General features: G+C 45.8%; 1 protein-coding gene across 2 annotated transcripts in view; it reads left to right on the plus strand.

Moving 5' to 3' along the window:
• The window catches only part of Efnb2 (ephrin B2), a 42,891-nt gene continuing 22,186 nt past the window's right edge, over positions 1-20,705 (plus strand). The window contains exon 1 of one of the 2 annotated variants that reach the window (XM_015484092.2): positions 1-332. In XM_015484092.2, coding sequence (XP_015339578.1) covers positions 211-332 — 122 coding nt within the window. In that variant the 5' untranslated portion in view covers positions 1-210. The remainder of the gene's footprint in view (positions 333-20,705) is intronic. The other variant, XM_048800646.1, reaches the window with a different exon arrangement.

Consider the following 20,705-nt stretch of genomic DNA (forward strand, 5'->3'; position numbering starts at 1 on the left):
GCCCCGCGCGAGCGATCCCAGCCCGCGCCCTGAGGGCCTCGGAGGGCAAACGCATCTGGCCTCGGCGACTGTTGGAGCTGCTCGGCGCACCCCGGAGCTGCCTCCAGGCGCTTGTGGTCTTCCTTCTCGTCTACCCCGGAAAATTGGGGATCCCGCCCCGAATCCAGTCTCTTCGCGTCAGGAGTGCGCGGAGCTGGGAGCGGCTTGGCCATGGCCGTGAGAAGGGACTCCGTGTGGAAGTACTGCTGGGGAGTTTTGATGGTTTTATGCAGAACTGCAATTTCCAGATCGATAGTTTTAGAGCCTATCTATTGGAATTCCTCGAACTCCAAGTAAGTGGCGTCCGCGATCCCCCTCGATTCCCTTCCCGGGGTCCGCTGCGCCCTCCCGGCGGGAGGAGGGGTGGGCCCACTGAGCCTCGGAGCTTGTATCTGGAACCCGGGTCTCCTGTTCCCCACACCCACCCTGCCACATTTCACTAGGTGGAGACTAGCTGTGCTTTTCAGCCCGAGCGCCGTCTCCAAAAGGCGCATTCTCGCTCTTTTCCTCTCCTAAACGCTTCAGGGTGCTAAAAGCCCCTGGCGGCTCAGGTGGCACGTCCGGGAAGGTGTCGGATGGCGATACCTGACTCACTTCTTTTCGAGGACGAAGGAAGTGTCCACAAACAGGGCAGACCAACGCGCTGCGACTGGCGGGCTCCGGAGACCGGCGGAGATGCTGCGCTTGCAAGGAGCGCTGGCGCTGCGGGCCCGGGCGCCGCGGGCTGGCGGGCAAAGGGGCCTGTGAGTCTGGGGCAGAGGAGTACAGCCTTGGAGAGGGAACACGGGGTTGCTGAGCTTCCCGCAGCGTCCAGGAGCCCGCGTGCCTCGGCTCCCCACTAGCAGCCCGAGGGTGCGGCGGGGAGTTCTCTGGCTCGGCAGGAGAACTCAGGCAGCGAGCCCTCTCTTTTCCGCCTGAGGAGAGGGGCCTTAGATTTGTCCCAGAGGGCCCTCCGCACGTCAGCTTCTCCCTTCGTTTATATATACCGATGGCCCAGAACTCTGCGAGGTCCCAGTAGCCGGCTTAATTTCGCATTTTCTGCAAAAGCTTAGGGCCCTGCCCAGTCGACACTTCTCCAGAAGCCTTCGCCTTTAGAGGCCCTGGGTCGAAATAGGATTCTTTGGATCAGAGTTGGCTTTTATCAAACACAGCCTAGAGAAAATCAGGCCTGTGGAGTGTAACTTTCAGTTTGAGCTATCAGGGTATATTCAGAATTTAGAAAATGCATTCCCTCCATATATGTATGTGACTACACTCGCAGTCATCTGTGCATTCGGTGCTGCATATCACCTCATTCTCAGGATATATTTCGAATCAAAGCCAAAAAGTGTTTTATAGAATCTTGGAATTTTAGCCCTGGGAAACTTGGGGAAAGTATGGAGGCATTGCCGAGTTTCTGGAGAAAATATTTGAAATCAGAAGCACAATCAATGGCGTATTTGAAGTTGTGCAAGTGGTGCATGGAATTAGGAGTAAAGAGAAAGGAGATTGATTTATAAATTACGTCTTTATTAAAGAAATGTATCCTCTCTCTTTGAAAAGATGAATTTCGAATTGCCAACATGTTAGCTACAAATGCTCCCACTAAATGGGCAAAACATTACATTTATAACTAGCTTTAAACAGAAACTTCTTGCCCGCTGTTCAATGGATGGTACTTTCAAACACTGCTCATATTTAAAAGTTGCTTAATGCAGCCTCCTTCCATGTAGTCTGACCTTGTATAGTTTTGGTTTTAATTTTTTAAAGTAAGATATGACATTTGCTGTACTGGCGGTGGCATCTTTACCAGGAGAACGAATCCTGAGGCACCAGGTGGTGCCGGAAGGCGCCTGGCTGGGACCTGCGTGCAGTAGCGGCCCGAGTCCGGGCGCGGCCCGGCCCTGCTCGCTCTGCGCCTACAGAGGTCACTCTTCCATGCCGAATGCTCGGGGGTCGGCCGCGCCCCTCCCCCAGGCCGCTGCTCCGCTCCACTTTCCACTTTCACTCAGGGCTCTCTTTGGGGCTGATTCTTTTTCTTTCTGTCTTTCTATCCGCATTTAATATATTTAAGTCGAGTTGAAAAAATTACACTTAACTCCTTCAGCGGTCAGCTCTCAGTATCTTTGTGTTATTATTAACCAATAGTTTGTGTGTCTCTGGGAGAAGGATTAGAAATGCCTACTGAGCGGGGGACAAGGATTATTCCCACCCAAGGTTGAAATGGTAATATTTTCTCAATACGTTGGAGGAGGAAGGTGACTGATATTCATTCAGTCCCCGGCCTGAGCTTTAAGTCTATTTTTCCAAGCTGTGGCCACAGACTGGGAGACCTGCTAGGGGCCTGCGTTTTGGAGAAGCCACCTCCCTGAGCTGCTGCTGCTGCTGCTGCTGCTGCTGCGTGGGTGTGATTGCTCCCAGTCCTCCGAAGTGAGATTTCTTTCTAAATCCCTGGATAATGGCTTGCCTGGAGGACTGGATAAGGTTTCTCTGAAAAAGATCTACTTTTGGAAAGTATGCAACTGAATGCTAGCTTGAAAGACCAGAAAGATATCTTCCTGGGGGACAATATGAAAGAGCCATTCTTGAGTTTGAGGCTGTATAAACTCACCATGGTGCCAGGGACTTGCTTCACTTGGAGAAGTTGCATTTTTATTTCCAGGGAAAAGTTTCAAGCAGTAAATATAATGTAGCACAAGGTATTCAAAGGCATCCAAGTTTCACATCACTGTATCTGAACTGTGAAACAATTCATTTGTAACGAAGCAACCATCAGCAATTAGATTTGTTTCATTTGGAGGTCAGTTTTTTAGCAGGTGGTACACTCAGGGAGCAGACAACAGCCGTTTGCATACAGGTCCAGAAAACCCTTTGCAAATTCAGCCTCTCCATAACTACTTTAATAGCATTGTCTCTGCTTCCATCCTGAGAGTTTCTGTAATAATCAAAAGAAGTTCTGTGTACTGAAACATTAGTGGCTGCCTGTTAGATTATTCACATGGCATCAATAGGTTCTGGTAACATTTAGATCCTTTCAACTTTTTTTTTTTTTTTTTTTTTTAAATGGGGAGAACAGCAAAACCTAGCTTCCATTTCTAATTAATATTTCAGTGGGACTTTTTTTTCTTTTTGCTAAAATAAAATAGTTGGTTTTTAAAAAATCAATTTCACTTTATGGTGAGCAAATCTATACTGATATGGTATTCTAGAATGAATTACATTGTTGCAAATTTCAGTAGAAGATTAATTTATTATGTCTAGAGTTGCTATTCCCTATGCATCACAAACTAGTTACTTAATAAAGCATTTGCTTTTCTCATTAATTTTCCTTTTACATAATGCTGAATTCCTGATATTGATTGACTTGATACAAAAGAATGGCTGGATAATATCCAGATAACCTATAATACACGGGCCTCACCCTAGTCAGGCTCCGAATAAATACAGAGCTGCCAGATTGATAAAATAAACTACAATGGATTGTGCTGTTTAAACAGCCCATTCAATAACATATATACGCCAGCCTGCCTTCCATTGTGTCTGAAATTCTTATTTTTGTAGGTAAACAAATGCACATTCAGCACTGATTGAATAGCTCCTTGAACTATGCTCCACAGTTTGCGTGTGGGTTAATCTTGTCGGGTTTTAATATAGAGAGAAAAAAGCACAAAGCACCAGGGGTGGAATTGTGAGTGCTTTCACATCCACATTCCTCACGTTTTGTCAGGATGATAAACTGTAGGTAATGGACTGTCGTTGTTTCACAGGACAACTGAGCCAGGCCGAGCACAAAGACAGAGCTAAAGCGATATCTTCCAACATGGTTGGTAGCCTTCTATTCAGAGGAGAATTTATTTGGGAATCATGTGTCTCGGGACTGCACTTTTTAACCTCAACAATTACAGCTTCCAGCCTCTGAAACAGAAGCTGGAGGTTAAGATGGTTTGTTAAGTACTTGGTTCTAAACCTTTCACAAAAGCATAGCTGTTGACACTTGTCCTACTGATGCAAAGAAATGCAAATGACGCCAACATTCCTTAACGTTTCTGACCCTTGAGCTAAATAAAGTGTGAGTTCAGGTGAATTAGCCATCACCTGGAGACATCCAAAAACTACATGTTGGAATGCTTGGTTTGCCAGTAGAGTCAGCAGCGGAAGAGCAATTGTATATTTATATTAACTACCCCAAACCTCCTGTGTGTGCATTTACTGAGCTAACCCCCCTGCCTGGTGGATCAGCAGCATAACTGCCTTCAGAGGGACGTTGTCAATGGTGCAACTAAACCTTGCCATCTTGTCTTGCACTGAATATTTCAGGTCACTTCCAGAACTTCATATGACACCTAACTGGGAGCTACATTTCACAGTGAGCCCACCTAATGTGACTGTGGTGGTGCGTCACAGCAATGGGAGTGGCAGAGAGAAGGAAACACAGATGGTAGACCCCAATGAAAACATTTCTTAGGAAAGATTTTCTTTAACATTTTATAGAATTTTTTTTCTCTTAAAACATTTAATTGCAAATTGGACAAAAAGAAGTGCTCTTGTAGGAAAGATGATTAAAATGCCCTCATGTCTTGCCTAATCTCTGCCTTCTTTTGCTGCTGACATAAAGAACCTGTTTTTCAGGTCACTTATTATACATCTACATAGATTTGCTTATGAGCTCACCCTTTGTGTGGTGGAGGAGAGCCTTAAAGAGGAGTGTTCAACTGTTTAAAATATTTTGATTAAAATATGCAGGACCCATAGAACTATAAGCTTCTAGTCAGGAATTAGCTCTTTCAGGGAAGAGCTGCCCCCCTTCCCTTCAAGGGGGGAATTAGAATGGAGCTGGGGGAGAAATAAGAACAGCAAAGAAGGAAGGATAGCAAATGGGACATGTTCCGAACAGCTTGGAAAAACTCCTGTGGCTTCATTGTCTCTATAAAGCCAAAGAATACAAAGACATCAGCAATTCAGCCCTTCTCCCATGATGGAAAATGGAAGCCGTTGACATGGCTCCCCTGTTTAACTTGTTTAATTCTCATTTTAAATTCAGCACTGTCCCAGCCGTGTGAACTCTGAAGATTTCTTTAGTAATCCATTTTGTAGTTCCGAATCAAAAACAAAGTGAAAGGGTCTGACACAATTTGCTTTTATTTTTAGGCAAATCAACCCTGGTCATAGTTAATAAGGGGATTACAACCCAGACTAGGTCTTTACAGATGTAATGTAAATCAAGGGCAGAGCATAAAGAAACTGATCCCTTTTGATTGAAGTATGGTAAAAAGGCCTAGAGAAACTAGCAGCAGTAATCTGATTGTATGGCAATAAAACCACCATTTTCTGTCTTTCAGATAAAAATAATGTGGTAAATCCATGCAGTTCATGAGATGTAAAGGCAGATAAAGGGAAAGCCATGGCAACATATAGATGAGCTTGATGTTAGAAATGACACGTCTCTGAAAGGGTGCAGAGCGCAGGCCCTTGCTCGGGCTGTTGGGTATTATGTGAGAGCCACACAGACTTGGAAACTGGGATTACAAACTATGAAAGCTCCGCTTGTGGTCTGGGGTGGCTGGAGCCGCAAAGAAAAGCTGCTCAGTTCTTGCTCATTGGTGGAGGATAATATGGCCAAGGTAGGTTTCATTGACTGCCTTTTTAAATAGATTGAGATTGGGGCTGATTAAAACTTCAGATCACTGCAGTCGTTAGGGCCTGGAAGATTTTCCTTCTTAACTCCTGGCCTGGCAGCCCAGCCATCCTGAAGGATTAGCCGCACTTCGCAGTTGGTCCTCGCCTTCATCTATTGGGGCTTCAGGCAGGGCCCTGCTGGGCAGCAGTGGAGACCAGGAAGGATAGGTAGGGCTGGGTTATCTGAAAAGAAAACAGAGGCCTTTTGATGCTGCCATCTCTCAGAGAGGCACACGTCAACACGGCCCTTGGCCCCTCTTTCTCCCAGCAGCGCGTCTGGGAGTTTGTCTCTCTGCACCCTGGTAAAGAAACGGCCGAGCCATCTTTTAAAGTAGGGATTTAGTTTAAATTCAAATTAATACATCTCAGATGTCAAAAACTGTGAACTCTATCTAGAAAATGTGTATTGTCACTTTTGAGCTGGATGGGATATGGTCCTTGGTGTAAGTTACACTATTATAAAAAGGACAGTGTTGCCCAGCTTTTAAGTTAAAAACAAAACTCTCTGCACTCTTGACTCTTTTCCCCCTCTGTCCTGAGCAGCTTGGCAAGTGGGCTGGGCTTTTTGTCTTTGCTGCCACACTGCCACTTTAGTCTTTAAACAAGACAAACCATGGGTTCCATGATTGTGTTACATGCAGAGTGACATCCACGGTTGGGTCAAGCCAGAAAGGAAATATTGGCTTTATTGCCTCCCATTTGGCATTAGAGAAAAGTTGTCAGCATCTCTTCAGGAACTCTAAGACTTTGGAAGTACTGCAGACTGCCACCCCCAGGTCTGACTGTCTTGGTGGAGTGGATCTGGGGTGTGTTTTTACAAAGGGCTGTTTATTTACAGCAGCCTGAGGCCTTCTAGACTTTTGCTTCTGTGGGTGTCTGATAAAGACTGTCTCTAAATCCTAAATATTCTATTTAGACCCATTTAGTTAACTTTGTTCCTAGTTCTCAGACTGCTGACTTGACTTTATATGTGCGGATACAGAGACGGTGCATTTGCTGCTGTCTTCTCATCACTATGAGAATTACTATAGTTATTACTAAGTAGCTTTCATAGACTAAAAACATTTTTAAATGCTTGCGCACAGATCTCCTATACCCAGTACCTACTTTACCTTCCTTTCTAACTTAATTCAGTAATCTATATCAAAAGGTCCATCTCATTTGTCTAGATTCATCAAAGAGAAGGGACACCCCCTAATTTACAAGCTGGTCACATCCTAGCACCTTGCATTCTCCATTTGACAATGATTGCTAATGGCCCATTCAACTAAAGTATTTGCTTGTTAGCAGGGAACAGAGCATGATAAATGTCCAGCAAGCTTGCAGCCGCCTTCAGCTTTTCAGATGCAGGCTGGTGCATATTTATGGCAGGCAAATGACAAAAGGAGAGGCTGAATTGCCCTGGCCTCCAGCTTTCTATTACACAGAGGGTTAAAGTGATTAAAGAAACGATGCAGGAAAGCGCTGCCATTTGTTTACTAACTGCCGTCCACAGTCAGCTCTGTGCCGTGCCTTGTGAACATATTTCTCAAGTATGATGTGTGAGGGTGCTGGGTCTAGCCCATGAGAGAAAGTGGGTGAGCAGGTGTGCCTGTTTCCCTGCAGGCCGATGGCCAGGGGAGCCTGGCTGTGTGGCTCCAGCAGAGACTCAGCAGTGACTCTAAGCTATTCAGATATTTTCCTTTCCACGTATAAGTTCAGATACGTAATTCTAGGCCAGAGCATTCTGCGGTGAGTGCATACGTGCTGAGTTCAAATAATAATTTCAAGAAATACAAGGAAAAAGCTCTGTTACAAACAAAAGCCAAGTTGTTTCTTCCTTGAGTAATTCTCTGAACAAAATACGAAGAGCGAATGGGTAGTAGCGAAGTACGGATAGTTCTCACTTTCCCCTCTGTAAGGCACGCGTGCACAAGTGTTAAAACCACTCCACGGGGGCATGTGCAGAATTCTGAGAATGAGCCACTGGTGTTCCGCCACAGTTGGAAAACATCCTTTGCTTTGGGACGAAAAGTAGACTCTATATAGAGCCATTAAACAATCGACTTTGTTTTCTCCTTTTAAATTCAGTTGCATACAATTTTAATTACATTATTTGTATGACTCTTCCAATACTGTCTACTGAAGTCCCTGTTTGCCACTAAGGTATTGATCTGTGCTTTTCATGCAGACCACTCCTGTATCACCCCAGAATAAGTATGAGAACTACATAGATTTTTGAGGCTCTAGGGTCAGTGTTTTGTGGGGCAGTGAGGGATTATAGGTGGGTCTGAGGCCTCACCTTGCTTGGCGGGTGTATGTGTTGGGGGCGGCTTGCTATTGCCTGTCTACTGGCCTGCTCTTCCCTGCAGGGCACCTCTCTATGAGCATATCACAGAATTTCTGACTTTCAAAGTCTATGTCTTTCAAATGACCTCTTCCAGCTGCTCCTCATAGCTGAGGAACCTGAGCCAGTGTACTTGTACCACCTGAAAAAGATGCTTCTGCATTTCAGTCCTTACTCACGGTCACCACTTAAGCTTGTTTAAGCTGAATCACAATCACCTAATGAGTGATTGCAGCTGGGCAGGCCATGTTCTTGACCACCTCAGAATGTCTCTGACTACAGAAGAAGTGGGAAAACGTCCCTTTTTACTTAATTTTCAGAGCTATATTCTGGGTACACTTTAGACTAAAACAAACTCTTAGGTTTTGAACCTCCCCCCTGGGAAAACAGATCATCATTAGGACTACGCAGCAAAATTCAAGGTTTCTCCTAGATGTGTTCTCTCCCTTCCTTCATGGTGTAGATCAAAAGTGATTTCTTTTAAGTACCTCGGGTACAGGAAGAACAGTATACACCGCAGGTCCCTGTTCCTAATGCAGACTCTCTTCCACCCTTCCTGGGTGAAAAGTCAGGGACGGACATGGCTTCATTTCAACAGTCCCCTACTCAGCCAGCATTTCCATCCAGGAAGCATTCATGGGCTGGACAGACACAGCCCAGTCTTGTATGGATGGCTGCTCAGCTTGTCTAGCTACTACTAGAGATCTACCTTCCAGACCCCGCCTGGGCTTCAGGGCCCTAGAATCACCTGCACAGGTGATGCCCCCGGAGGTCTTCATCCCTGAGGTCCAAGGTGGGACTGGGAAATTGATATTTCTAGCAAGCTCCCAGGGATGCAGTGGCTGCTGCTCTAGACTGTACTTGGAGAAGCATCGCCCTCCGTCAGTCCTTCAGGGAAAAAGACTCAACGTTGAGTTATCCTAACTTGAAAGCCTTTTTGAGGATCTCTGAGGGAATCTGTGTTCTCTGACTTGCTGCTCTGTGGTCCCTTTCTTGCATTAGGAGGCATGAAGGATCTAGACCATTGATGGAGGAGAGTTCATTGATTCTCAGGTGAAGAACCTGAGAGAAATCCAGGTAGACACAGGCACATTCCACATTAGGGTGCCATGACCTCATCGTGTTCAGGGAGTTCACAGGAAGAAGAGAAGGTGGCCACCCTGGAGTAGGGGACAAGGCAGCAGCCCAGGGGAGGAGACACTTGAGTCTTGAAAGACAGGGCAACTCCAAGTAAAGTTGCAGTAGCCTGCTGAAATGGAGGACAGTAAGCAAGCCTCAGAGAGGTAGCACTGCTTCAGCACAGGGCAGTGCGTATCTGTCAAGTGTCCATCTGAAAACATGCCCCATTATCTCATTCGTCTGGCCATAGCACAAAAGGCAAATCCCACAGATAGAACAAATAGTCCCTGTGGGATGGCTAGCCCACTGATTTCAGCTACCTCTGGAATGTGAGGACTTCAGTGTACACTGCTTTTCAGAACAAGGTGATCCTGGCCAGGTTAGGCACTTCATTTTAGCAAGGACAGAGGGGTGTGTTAGCCTGGTGAAGAGCATCTGTTGGGAATTCACCTCTGTGAACCAGACAGTCCCAGGTGAGCAGCCCAGGAGCTGTGTAACTTGGTAGAAGGACCCCCATGTTGCTTAGTTGCCCCATCCCCCAAATAGGAACAATAATGTAATAGAACTGAATAAAGAGTACTAAGATTGTGGTAAAATGAAATGTGTTTAAAGAGTCTAGTGCTGTGCTTGGAACAATGAACCAGTAGTAAATGTCAGCTATTATTAAAAATTAATTGAAAATCTACTGTGTGCCTATCTATAGTTCAGTTTGCCTTTCTCACGCCAAAGAAAAAATAGGACTTCCACCTTGCAAACTGTCTGATGTCATATGGTATTTTGTTTACTCTCCCCCTTCTACTTGAAGGTGTCCTGCTCCTTTTATTTCCTGTCTCCTACTAAGTTGAGCACTCCTGCTTCCATGACCTCTGTGCTGTTTAGAACGTTTAGGACTCTGGACATTTGTTCTGCTGTTCAGCTATGCACTCACAATGGCGGCTTTGTCCCGATCTGTTTTGTATCCTCTAGGAAAGGGTGCAGTAGGAGATTGGGTCGTTGAGTGAGGCTGCGAAGGGCATGGGTAGCATTTTTTGCATTAATACTATGATATTTCTCATGACGACGTGGTTGTCCATCTCAGTGGTACACAGCGCTCATAGGGGCCAGCTCTATTCCAGCTGCTGGACACACACTCGTTAACCCTTCAGAGCACACCACCTGAGGGAAGTGTTCTTATCCCTTTTATACCAGAGTGGAAACTGAGGCCAAAGTCATGTGTAGCTGAGAAGTGGCTTGGAACCAGGTCCTCTGGTGCCCGGATCCCTCCTCTCAATCCCCTGCCTCACCTCGTTAGTTTGGGCAACTGAACATGCATTTGCTCAAAGCAGTGTATGTGCAGGTTGGCGAAGAGGAAGTGTTGGATGTGACTCTTCGTTGTCCATGTTGACTTGGAGTCCCTTTCTCATGCTGGACTTGTAACTCTGAATGGCTCCTTTGAATCTTTGATATAACGAGTCACACCACTGGAAGCAGAATAATCATCAGCTCATTTAAAGGGTGACGAGGCAGTTTTTACAGAGTATGATACCAATGCATTTATTCAGTATTATTCCTTTGACTTTTAACATTTTCCTCTTAAAAATTTAAATAATTGATCAATTCTTGCTGGGAGAAAAAGAGGTCAGATTTTTGAGGAGAGTTGTGTTGGGTTAGATGCTGAGTGTGTGTATCAAGCTAAGGAGATAGTATGACATCTTTTTTAGAGTCTAGTCACAATTAAATGCCATTTTATTTTGGATTTTGGGATCTGTGCCAGCTTCCAGCTTGTCGGAGCTGAGAAGACTCGAATCAAGTCGAGGCCTATTTCTACAGCAAACTGGGAATCTGGCTTCTTGCCTGTGGATTCATTCAGTGCGGCCCATCTGGCTTTTGATGTTCTGCAAGTTTGGAGCAGTTTGTTTAAGGAAGCCAGGCGGTGAATACCGGTGGGCCTGGGGTTCTCTTGACTTCAGAGTGGTGCCTCTGGGTTTGCACTTTCGCCCCACTCCTCATCTGCTTGCCTGCAAGACCCCGCAGTGACCAGAGGTCTCTGGGGACCACAGCGTCACTTCCTTTAGAACTTAGGGCCTGCTGGATCCTCTTACCTTCTCCTTGTCCAATTTACTTCTGTTTAGTTCAGTTTGTAGCAGACTCTTTAAATAACTCACAGTATTTAACTCTGAAGTGCATTTATATTTTGGTTAAAGTAACTCCAGGCTGTTTGTGGTGACTGAGCAGGAACATAAACTATGGTGCTCAGAGCTGCAGTGGACACAGAGGAGCGCCCTTCGTTTCTAAGGTGCCTAGTTTTGGTGACCAGTCCAGCTTCACTCCTGCCTGAGGTGAACAGTTCTGCACCCGCTTTCTCTTTGCTTCCTTCTTCCCCTGCCCCACGGGCTGTGACAAAGAACGAGAGATGCACGAAGGTGTCTCCTGTCGCACACCCACAACCAACCTGTACCTGACCCATCCTGGAGCCCGGGAAGGAGGAAGTGTCTGGGAGGCGGCCATTTAGTGGCTGTAAAGCAGTTGCCCACAACCTTACAAACTGTGTTGTTGGGCTTATTGTGATTGCAAGGAGAGTCCCTCCTCACCATGAGAGAGAGACCTGGGAGCACTTGACCTGCACTTTATCTGAGTCATTCATTCATTGTTTAACTGCACAGGCACCTCCTGAGCACCCAGTCTTTTTTGGGGGTGAGGGGATTCTGTCAATGGGAGGCAGCAGGAACCCTTCTTCCCAAAGGGAGAGGTCTCATCTTAGTAAGGCATGAGTGAATTTTTTTCTACCTAACAAAATTATTAGAATTTCAAGAACAAAAAAATCAAGGTGGTGGGGATGTTGGGACAGGGCTGGGAGAAAAGGTGCAGCAGCCCAGGCTGCGTGTGATGCCGCTCACCTTCACCCCGCACCCCACCATTGCCCATCTGATTCACGTGTGGCTTTCACCTTTGACTTTCTCCCACCCAGGTACATGAGCAGACAGACCTGAGCACTTGTGTCTGAAACAACAGCCAGCCAGCTGGAAGTGCCCTTTGAGTTTCTTTCGTGATGAGAGCCATTTTCCTCTCTGGCGCCTCACCTATAAATAACACAGGTTCCACCTTCCTTTATGGCCTCTTGCTAAAAGCCCGGCTGGGAACAAGACCATACAGGTGCAAACAAATTATGGCTGGGAAAGAAGCCTGCAGTGTCTCTTGAGTTATGAAATCCTAGTTTCAATCATGCAGCCACGTGGTGGAGAAGCCAGCAGGACAGGGTTGCTTCAGAGGTCACTCCACTCCCACTTCCCCACCTCATCTCCCAGTGTCCCAGCGTCACTCTGAAACCCCCACATTTTGCCTGCTCTAGCTATAGAGCTCTTAAGTGATTTTTTTTTTTTTTTAAGTTGGGTGTAGTTTTTAGTTAACTACACAAATAAAACTTGGTTTTGATTTGAGATCAGTTGTTGATTTTTATTTTTAACTTCAGGGCAGAAATTTGACTAGCCTCTGAACTTGTGAAGAGACGTCTATCTATGCATCACACACTTGAAATATGACTTGCAGGTGATTAATGCATATATTCTCAGGTTCAGCTTGCAATAGGCGTTCCCCTCTGTGAATTGGAGGTTTTTATGACAGTGAAAATCACAGCAAGGATAAAAATGCAGTAAATGCTTGTGTTACTTTCCTGAAAAATGGTTTAAACCATAAGAATATTGTCTTCGAGCATTTTAAAACAAAATTTACTTTAGCCACCAGTGTTTTGAGCATTATGTCATAAATAAAAAACAAGATTAACATCTAAAGGAGTCAGTTTTCATTCAATTGTGCAGCACTGTGAGCTGTGAAATTTAATATTATTTGGAGTCGTTGGTAACTGTAGACTGACAGAGGAAATGGATAAGTTTAAATAAAAGTGCCCACCACGGCACACGCAGACCCTGTCAGATGCAAGTTGAGGTCACTGGGCCAAGAAGTGGGCCCTCCAGCTCTGTCACTGCAAATTAGATTCTGATAAGTAAAACTTACCTTTGGACGCTAGTTTAATTCCTTTTTCCCAAGTGCGTGGTGGATGAGGAGGCCGGGTGTGCCTCACCTGGGAGAGTGGCTGAACTGGTTGTGTGCCTGTGGGCTCACCAGGCAATTGAATTTCTGGGCTTCTCATCTTTCTTTTCTTGAAAAGGTTTTGCTTGTGGTTGGTGTGAAGTCTGAAATGTACACCCCACTCCTGCTCTCCCCTTTATAACACTTTAATGTCCCCAATTGTATAGGCTGCTCTGGGGCCCCTTCCCTTGTCCTTGACTAAATCAGGTTCATGTTGCAGATGATATTTGTTTTAGAAAACTGTGAAAAAAGGGGCACCTGTGAAAACAGGCAATTGTTCCAACACATACCCACTTGAATTAAAGCAGAAAGTGTTGACTAAAGCCTCCATTACTGCCTTACTTCTTGGAGGTCAAAGCCACTGAGAAGACAGTGGTGTGCTCGCCTGAAGTTTCAAGGTAATTACTTGTTACTCTGAGCAGTGGTGTCTGGTAACCCGGGTCTGTGTGAACCTGACACCCAGTAGCTACACCCCATGGCTGCTCTGGTTTCAGGAGAAGTCTGTGTGGAAATTTGTTCTGAAGTTAAAGTGCAAAAGGGGGCAGTAAAGTGCTTTCCACAAAAGAAGGGAAATGTTTCCCCGGGATTTCCTACGGAAGATGCTACCTAGGTCTTCCTTGGGCCCCACTTTCACTGATTCATCTTACAACAGAACTCTGTTTGGGGCATTTCTAGAAAATCTTAATAAGCTGTGACAGCACTCTAGTAGTAAATGAAAGAAACGCAACACCGAAGATTCCACCTGTTTATGACGTGCCATCAAATTCACGTGCAACGCCATTCCTTGAGAGTATTTGTGTTCCCTGGTGCACAGAGCAATCAGGAAAGGAACCCGGGTCTTTTGTGTTAAGCTATTCTAGCCCCAGATAGATGCAGAAGGCCAGAAGTGCTGGGCACAGTTGAGCATCAGGGGCAGGGCATCTCTTGAGCATCATGCCACCCGAGTGGGACTGACTAGAAGGACCCACCAACCACAGCTAGATTGAAGGACATGTCCTTGTTCAGATTTCAGACGAACCAATTCACACTCTGGTTTTCCTTCTTCCTGGTAGTCTTTGACATTTATTTAAAGCAAAAATGAAAGCATTTGTAAGGAAAAAGTACATTTTTCCAAAATGTGGTAAATTCACAGCATACTTAATGCAGAACAGGGGCTTGGGAATAAAGCTAAGATATGGTTTCAGGTTTGCTAACTGCTAGGGTGAACCTGTTTGTAAAATTAGGAAGGATTCGGGCTCCTTGAAATAGAAGCCAATATCCAGATTTGTGGCGCTCAGTGATTAAGCATAAATTGCTTCTATCCCTTATTCTTCATTTGTTGGAAAAAACAGGTTTGTTATTCCAGCTTTTGTGGACTTGTAAACTAATTGTGTAGGCCATGGTTGAGACTATGATAACTTCATTTATTTTTTTTATAAGAAATTGCATCAAAAAGTTAAAATGTCTCCAAGCCGTCAATATTTTAGACAATATTTTAGTCTTTTAAAAATCAGTTATGAAAGCTAGTTCAAGAAGATAGTACTGTTTGGTGTTTGAAGTTATACCTTAAAAAGTAATGTTCCAATCTGCATACAAAAGCTTGGAGAGTTTATTGCAGAGAACTTTGAAAAACACAGAAACCTAAGAGTCTCTTTAGCTCTGCATCCGCAGCCAACAGCAGCCCAGGTGGAGGCCCCACATGTGACCATCTGCATATGTTAGTCTCTGCGTAGTCAGCAAAATAATCTGGAGAGCATGCCACACATTTTACACATGTGTAAAATGTTTTCCACTGAGATCGTCCATTTACTTAAAGTGATCACGTGCAGCCCTGCATTGCCTCATAGAATCACTAGGCGGTTCTGTCACCTGAGCATTGTTGCATGTTTACACACAAGGTGCTGCAGTGTCACTAGGTGACAGAAATCTGATGGGACCACTGTCATATATCTGGTCCCGTTATTGACTAAAATGTCATTACAAGATGCTTGACCACACTCTAATGGTATAATTTGGAAATGAAAATAAAATCAACTCTCCGCAGTACAGAATGTATATTCATGTGCAAGTCTTGGTGATTTGCAGGTAGAGAAACTTCCTGTGGGGTCTCCTCCCGCCTCCCCACTTACTCATTTCCACCTGTAGCAGCAAGCAGAGCAGGATTTGCATTGTCGTGTTACATGAGTAGCCTGGCCTTATTCCTGGTGTGCTTGATACCTGCCCTAATTATGTGGAAATATGAAGTATCTTATTTAAATAGATTTTTCTGTGTGTGGTATTAGCTGTGGCTCTGGGCCTGAGCTGACCCTGTGTGAACAGAAGCCCTCCCCCAGCACTTGCAAGAAACACTGCTGTTTCTGCACCAGTGCTTTACCTGACCTAGTTCTTTGTTTGGATGCAGAAACTGGTCATTCCTGTCTGTGTCTTTTTTATTTTGATCTCAACGTTTGTCAGCTTGAGAGTTCTGCATTGAGTACCAACAAGAACTCACCCTTGTTTGTGTGGTAACTCTGGCACATTCTGACAGTTACTTGCATCCACTTATCCACCATTTCTCGAAGGAGACCCACCAGGCCATCTCCCAACTCAACTTCATGAGTATTTACTGAATTACATCAGCATCGGGGGCCACTAGTGGGTTTTCTTCCAGGTTAGCCTGGGTGATCAGGCCAAATAAGTCATGGGCTGTCTCTACCAAGGTGTGCACTGGATGGTCGATGGAAGTGTGGGAGGGGGCAAGGTGAAGGGGAGCAGTGACAGCACAGTGTCCTCTGGCAGGAGAAGGGCAGGGTGTGACATTAGGGTCCCTGAACAGCTGTCCCGTGGTGTCTCATCTACTGGCTTCTCCTGGATCCTCCTGTTGCAGTGAGTGGGTTCAGAAAGAGATCTGGTGACTGCTGCCTCCATCTGACTCCAGGCCCCCTTCACACCTGGGGGTGCAGTAGAGAGCAACAGAAGGACCCTGACCCTACATCACAAAGCAAGATGATCTACCCTGTCCCCGAACTCATACATGGTGGCCTCTGAACCCAAGTGGCTCATTGATAGGGCCTTTAGTACCTTATGCCCTGTGTTAAACCAGCCTGGGTTCAACCCGGTTAAAACACCCTGCTCTTGCCTTATTATTAATTCTGTTCTGTTCTCATCTATAACATTGAAGAATATTATGTCACATAATGGCAGTGAGAATTTTTACAATTAGTACTCTGAAGTTGAAATGTCTAATAATTATTAGACATCTAATTTAGATTACTAAATAATAATGTCTAATTTAGATTATTAGATTTATCATCCAAAGTATTCCATGTGGGAGTATTAGAGTCTAGTTTGGCGAATAACTTTTAAAAACTTGAATTAAATTCAATAGGTAATCCAAAGGTAAAAATAGACGCTAAAATCAAGTCATTTTACTTTAAGGCATGTTAGCTTTGGAAACCCCACTTTAGAGACTCCATTTTTTCCCACATTCTATTGTCTGTATATCTGATTCAAAGTCATGACATCTATTGTCTTGCTTGGAAATGATTCATGGGAAGACCATAGGAGTTGCCTATTTGAGCTCTGTGCTCCCCACTGGCTCCCTGCAGAGAAAGCTGGATGCCCAGGAAGCAGCTCTGAGGTTCCCAGGACAAGAGGATGCACACCACAGGGTGCCCATGCTGACCTCAGGCTCAGAGAGGGACCCACCTGGCTCCCCCCTCTCTCCAGTCGAGGATGTGAAACACCGTGGAACAGACATTAATGAACAGACATTATTAAATGGCACCTCTCTGTGACCACTGTTTGGGGCAAGATTTAACCAGAGCTACATTCCTTCTGTGGTGTGAGCTGTAACTATGGGGGTTTCACTGAGCTGGCTTGGGTTCAAGATGAAACTTAGCTCACCAAAAGAAATCTATATTTAACATCCACCATGGAATAATCATGTAGTAATTTCAAGGTAACTAGTTGTCATCACCATATAATTTTTTAACACTTTCCAAGTCAACACATTATAACTGACAGAATCCAAATATAAAACCCTTAGCTTCAAAAACATTATGTTTACTGACCTGATTATAACATATAGGAATCATTGTGTTCCATTTTTAAAAATGGTATTATTATTAAGAAACACCCCCTTTGGTTTTCATCTCCCATCTGCTGTTTACATGAATTGTCTGGAATGCATCTGTAACACTGCATGTAAAACACAAATTCCATGTGGTCGGCCTATTTCTTCTTCTCCTTTTGGCTCTTGGCCTCCTGGGGCAAAGCAGGATACCAGGTGGCCGCCTGCAGGAGCCAGGGCCTCAGATGAGTGCCACGAAGCGGCTCAGGCACCACGGTGTGTGCCGCGCATGCCCCCAGGTCCCCTGGAGCTCTCCGTGGGGAGCTGCAGGCCTGCGCTGCGTCTTGGTTTTCTCTTGATTTTCCTTAGCTTCATGGCTTTCTATAAAAAGCTTAATTTAGAAAAACAAGTATCTCACAAAACCAGATTTGGACTTCAGTTCAAAATGCACCGAGAACTGTACGGTGGAGGGTAAGGCTTTCCCTGTCCGGGTTCATGGGCACCAGTGTTGCCCCTTGCTCTGCAGGTCGGGGTGTGTGGGGTGAGCTCTGTGGACCCTGCTGACCCACCAGAAAGTGCCCAACAGCTGCCGTGTTGTCGTGATGAGTGACTTTGGAAGTGGCTAATTCCTGTATTTTAAATGGGGAGGAATTTTAGAAGGCTGCATAGGATTCATACAAATCCTTCTACAGAGAAAGGGTCAGAAGTCTGCCCTCGGTGACATGGCTTGGAAACCGCACCTGGTGCTCAGCGCACCCTGCCCCAACTCTCCGTGGCTTGGTCTTAGAAGTCCTACCAGGCCTGTGATCTGCAGTCTGCGGCACTTGATTTGACTTGCATGAGTGTATGGTGGCCCCCGCTGGTTCACTTCCCTTTTTCTTCAACTAACTAATGCCTCCGCATTCAGCGTCTCCCCCACTTGGGCCGCTGCTCTTTAGTATTGAGCCACACTTCTGCCCTCAGGAGCTGCATTGTGAGGTTTTGATGGCGGCACCTCTTCTCTCTGAGAGCCTCTGACAAGGAGTAGGTTGCTGTGCCCTTCACTGAGACCCTGTTGCTTTAGGAAATAGGGCTTCGGGGAGGGCCCAGTTTCTGGGAGGCCCCGCCCCCTTTTTGCCACAATATACTCAAAAGGTAAAAACTTTTTTTTTTTTTTGAGCTTTAGGGACAGTGGGTTTTGTCAGGGTTTGATATGAGCGTGTCAGATATGCTTGTTTGAACTCAACCCCCCTGCTCCCCTGCGCTGTCATGTTGATTGGACGTCCTATGGGTCACCGCCTCCTGTCACTGGCTGGGACACAGCCCTTGACAAAGCTGGACTGCATACACTGGATTAAAACTTCTGTGTCAAGAAAGTGTAGCTTGTTTGCAAAATGAGTTAAGAGCCAATTAAATATTTGTGTGATTTGTGCCTTCTGAAAAATATGGCCTAAGATGCCCAGGTCCGGGAAGCCGCACCAGCGCCGTGGGCCCCTGACCTGCCTCTAGCTCAGCAAGAGCTGCCCTGGGCCCTGGTGAGCGGCAGGAGAGTCCAGAGCAGGCGCCTTCCTGGGCGGGCAGGGCGCCTCCGGGGGTCTTCACTGCAGCAGGAGCGCATCCTCAGGAAGGAGGGGTCCTGGTAGGTTCTGAACTAAGGGCTTGTCAAGCCGGACAGCTGGCCAGGCTGTGATGGGCTCCAGAGCTGCGCAGGCGCACAGCTGGGGAAGGAGGCTGACCTAGAACAGGGCTGCTCCGGCCTGGGAAGGGGCTGCCCTCTAGGCCCGGGAAGCCCTCCGGGCAGTTGATAGAAGGTTAAAGTGGGCCGACCTGGCCGCGGAACTTTGCAGAGTAGAGCAGGCCTGGGCTTCCTCTAGTTACTTAGGAATGCAGGTGCCGACACTCGCTCACTCCCACGCGGTGTCCCTCGGTGCCAGCAGGGTGGGAACCCCAGGCAGGACATGGGCCCTGGTTTTTGTAACGGTGGAGATGACCTGCAAAGGTGGAGGAGGAAGCATAAAGACAAAGCGGCGTCAGAAGGAGAGCAGTTTGATCCCGTGGAATTTCCTGCACCTGCTGCCAGGCACGGGCCCTGTGCTTTAACCACAGGACGCGTCAGAATCACTGAGTGGCCTGTGGAGAGGGCAGTTAAAAAACGAAAAATCCTCTTCCACAAACGCTCAGATGCAGCCCTTCACTGGGAAGGGGTCGGCAGGAGGGGAAGCGCCTGGGGACACCCAGCTTCCCCCAACCCCTCCCCAGGTTAGAGTTGGAAATGTCTCTCCGGAGAGCTGTGGCATGGCCTAGAAGGCACAGAGAGGCCTCTCTGAGAGGTGAGCACCCCTGGTCAGAAGTTCCAGAGAGTTCTTCAGCAGTCCACACGTGATGTTTTGAGTCTGTCATTGTTATCAGATGTACTCATTTTGAATTCTGCTTTGTAGGAAGGTTTTGTCTTAGATGATTCCTGTTCACCACTTTTTTTTTTTTTTTTTTAATGGATGAATGAGGGCTGGGATTGTGGCTCAGCGGTAGAGCCCTCGCCTAGCACGGGTGGGACCCCGGTTTGATCCTCAGCCCCACATAAAAATAAATAAATAAACAAACAAATAAATAAAGGCTTTGTGTTGTGTCCATCTACACCTAAAAAATAATTTTTTTTTAAAAAAAAAATGGATGAATGAATGTTATATGTTCTTGCTATAGGTGCCACATTAAGGGGGGACAGCCCTCTCTTTGGGGTTGTACATTCCCCAGAGAGTCACAAGCCACCATGTGCAACTTGCATTTTTCCTACCATAAAAGTATTGGTTTCTAAATACAAAGCTATAATATAATTATATTACATGGCTGCTTCATAGCCACTCTGATGTACTCTTCAGAAAATGAATACTTCATTAGCATAAATCATACACGGTTACTTCAGTGTGGATTAGAAATTTGGGGTGCCTGTACCCCTTGTTTTATCTCTGTGGGTGCATCCTGACCCATCAACATCGTGGCTGGTGGGCTTCTCTGGTTAAATAAAACCTTGCATTGGAAGGATTCCGAGGCAATGCTTTTTTCCCAGGCTTTAATATCTTAATGAGCCCACAGGCCTGGCTGCTTATAAGTGCCCAGGACTTCTGAGTGTGTTGTTAGTGTTAGCACTTGAACCAGGATGTTCATTAGGAAGCTCTTGTTTCAGTATCAGAGAAACTCCCCATTAGGAAAGATCTTTCAGCAGCATGACTAGCGAGGGAAGGAAGGAGGGAGACTTTTAGGTGTGTGCAACCAGGGATATTGTATCAGTAGCCTTAGCTCTAAAGGTTTGCCCCTAAGAATTAATTGGAGCAAATACATCTCAGGGGAGGGGAGAAGCTATGTAGAGCAAGGACTGAAGTTGTAATCCTTGCAAGTAAGGACTCTTCATTTTGCAGGTGAATCAATAGTACGGCTAATTATTTCTGGTTATCTTTTATGGGTTTGTAAGACATTTCTTTTGTTCAGTGTAATAAA

The sequence above is a fragment of the Marmota marmota genome, unplaced genomic scaffold, assembly GCF_001458135.2.
Source record: "Marmota marmota marmota unplaced genomic scaffold, marMar, whole genome shotgun sequence".
Lineage (NCBI taxonomy): Eukaryota > Metazoa > Chordata > Mammalia > Rodentia > Sciuridae > Marmota > Marmota marmota.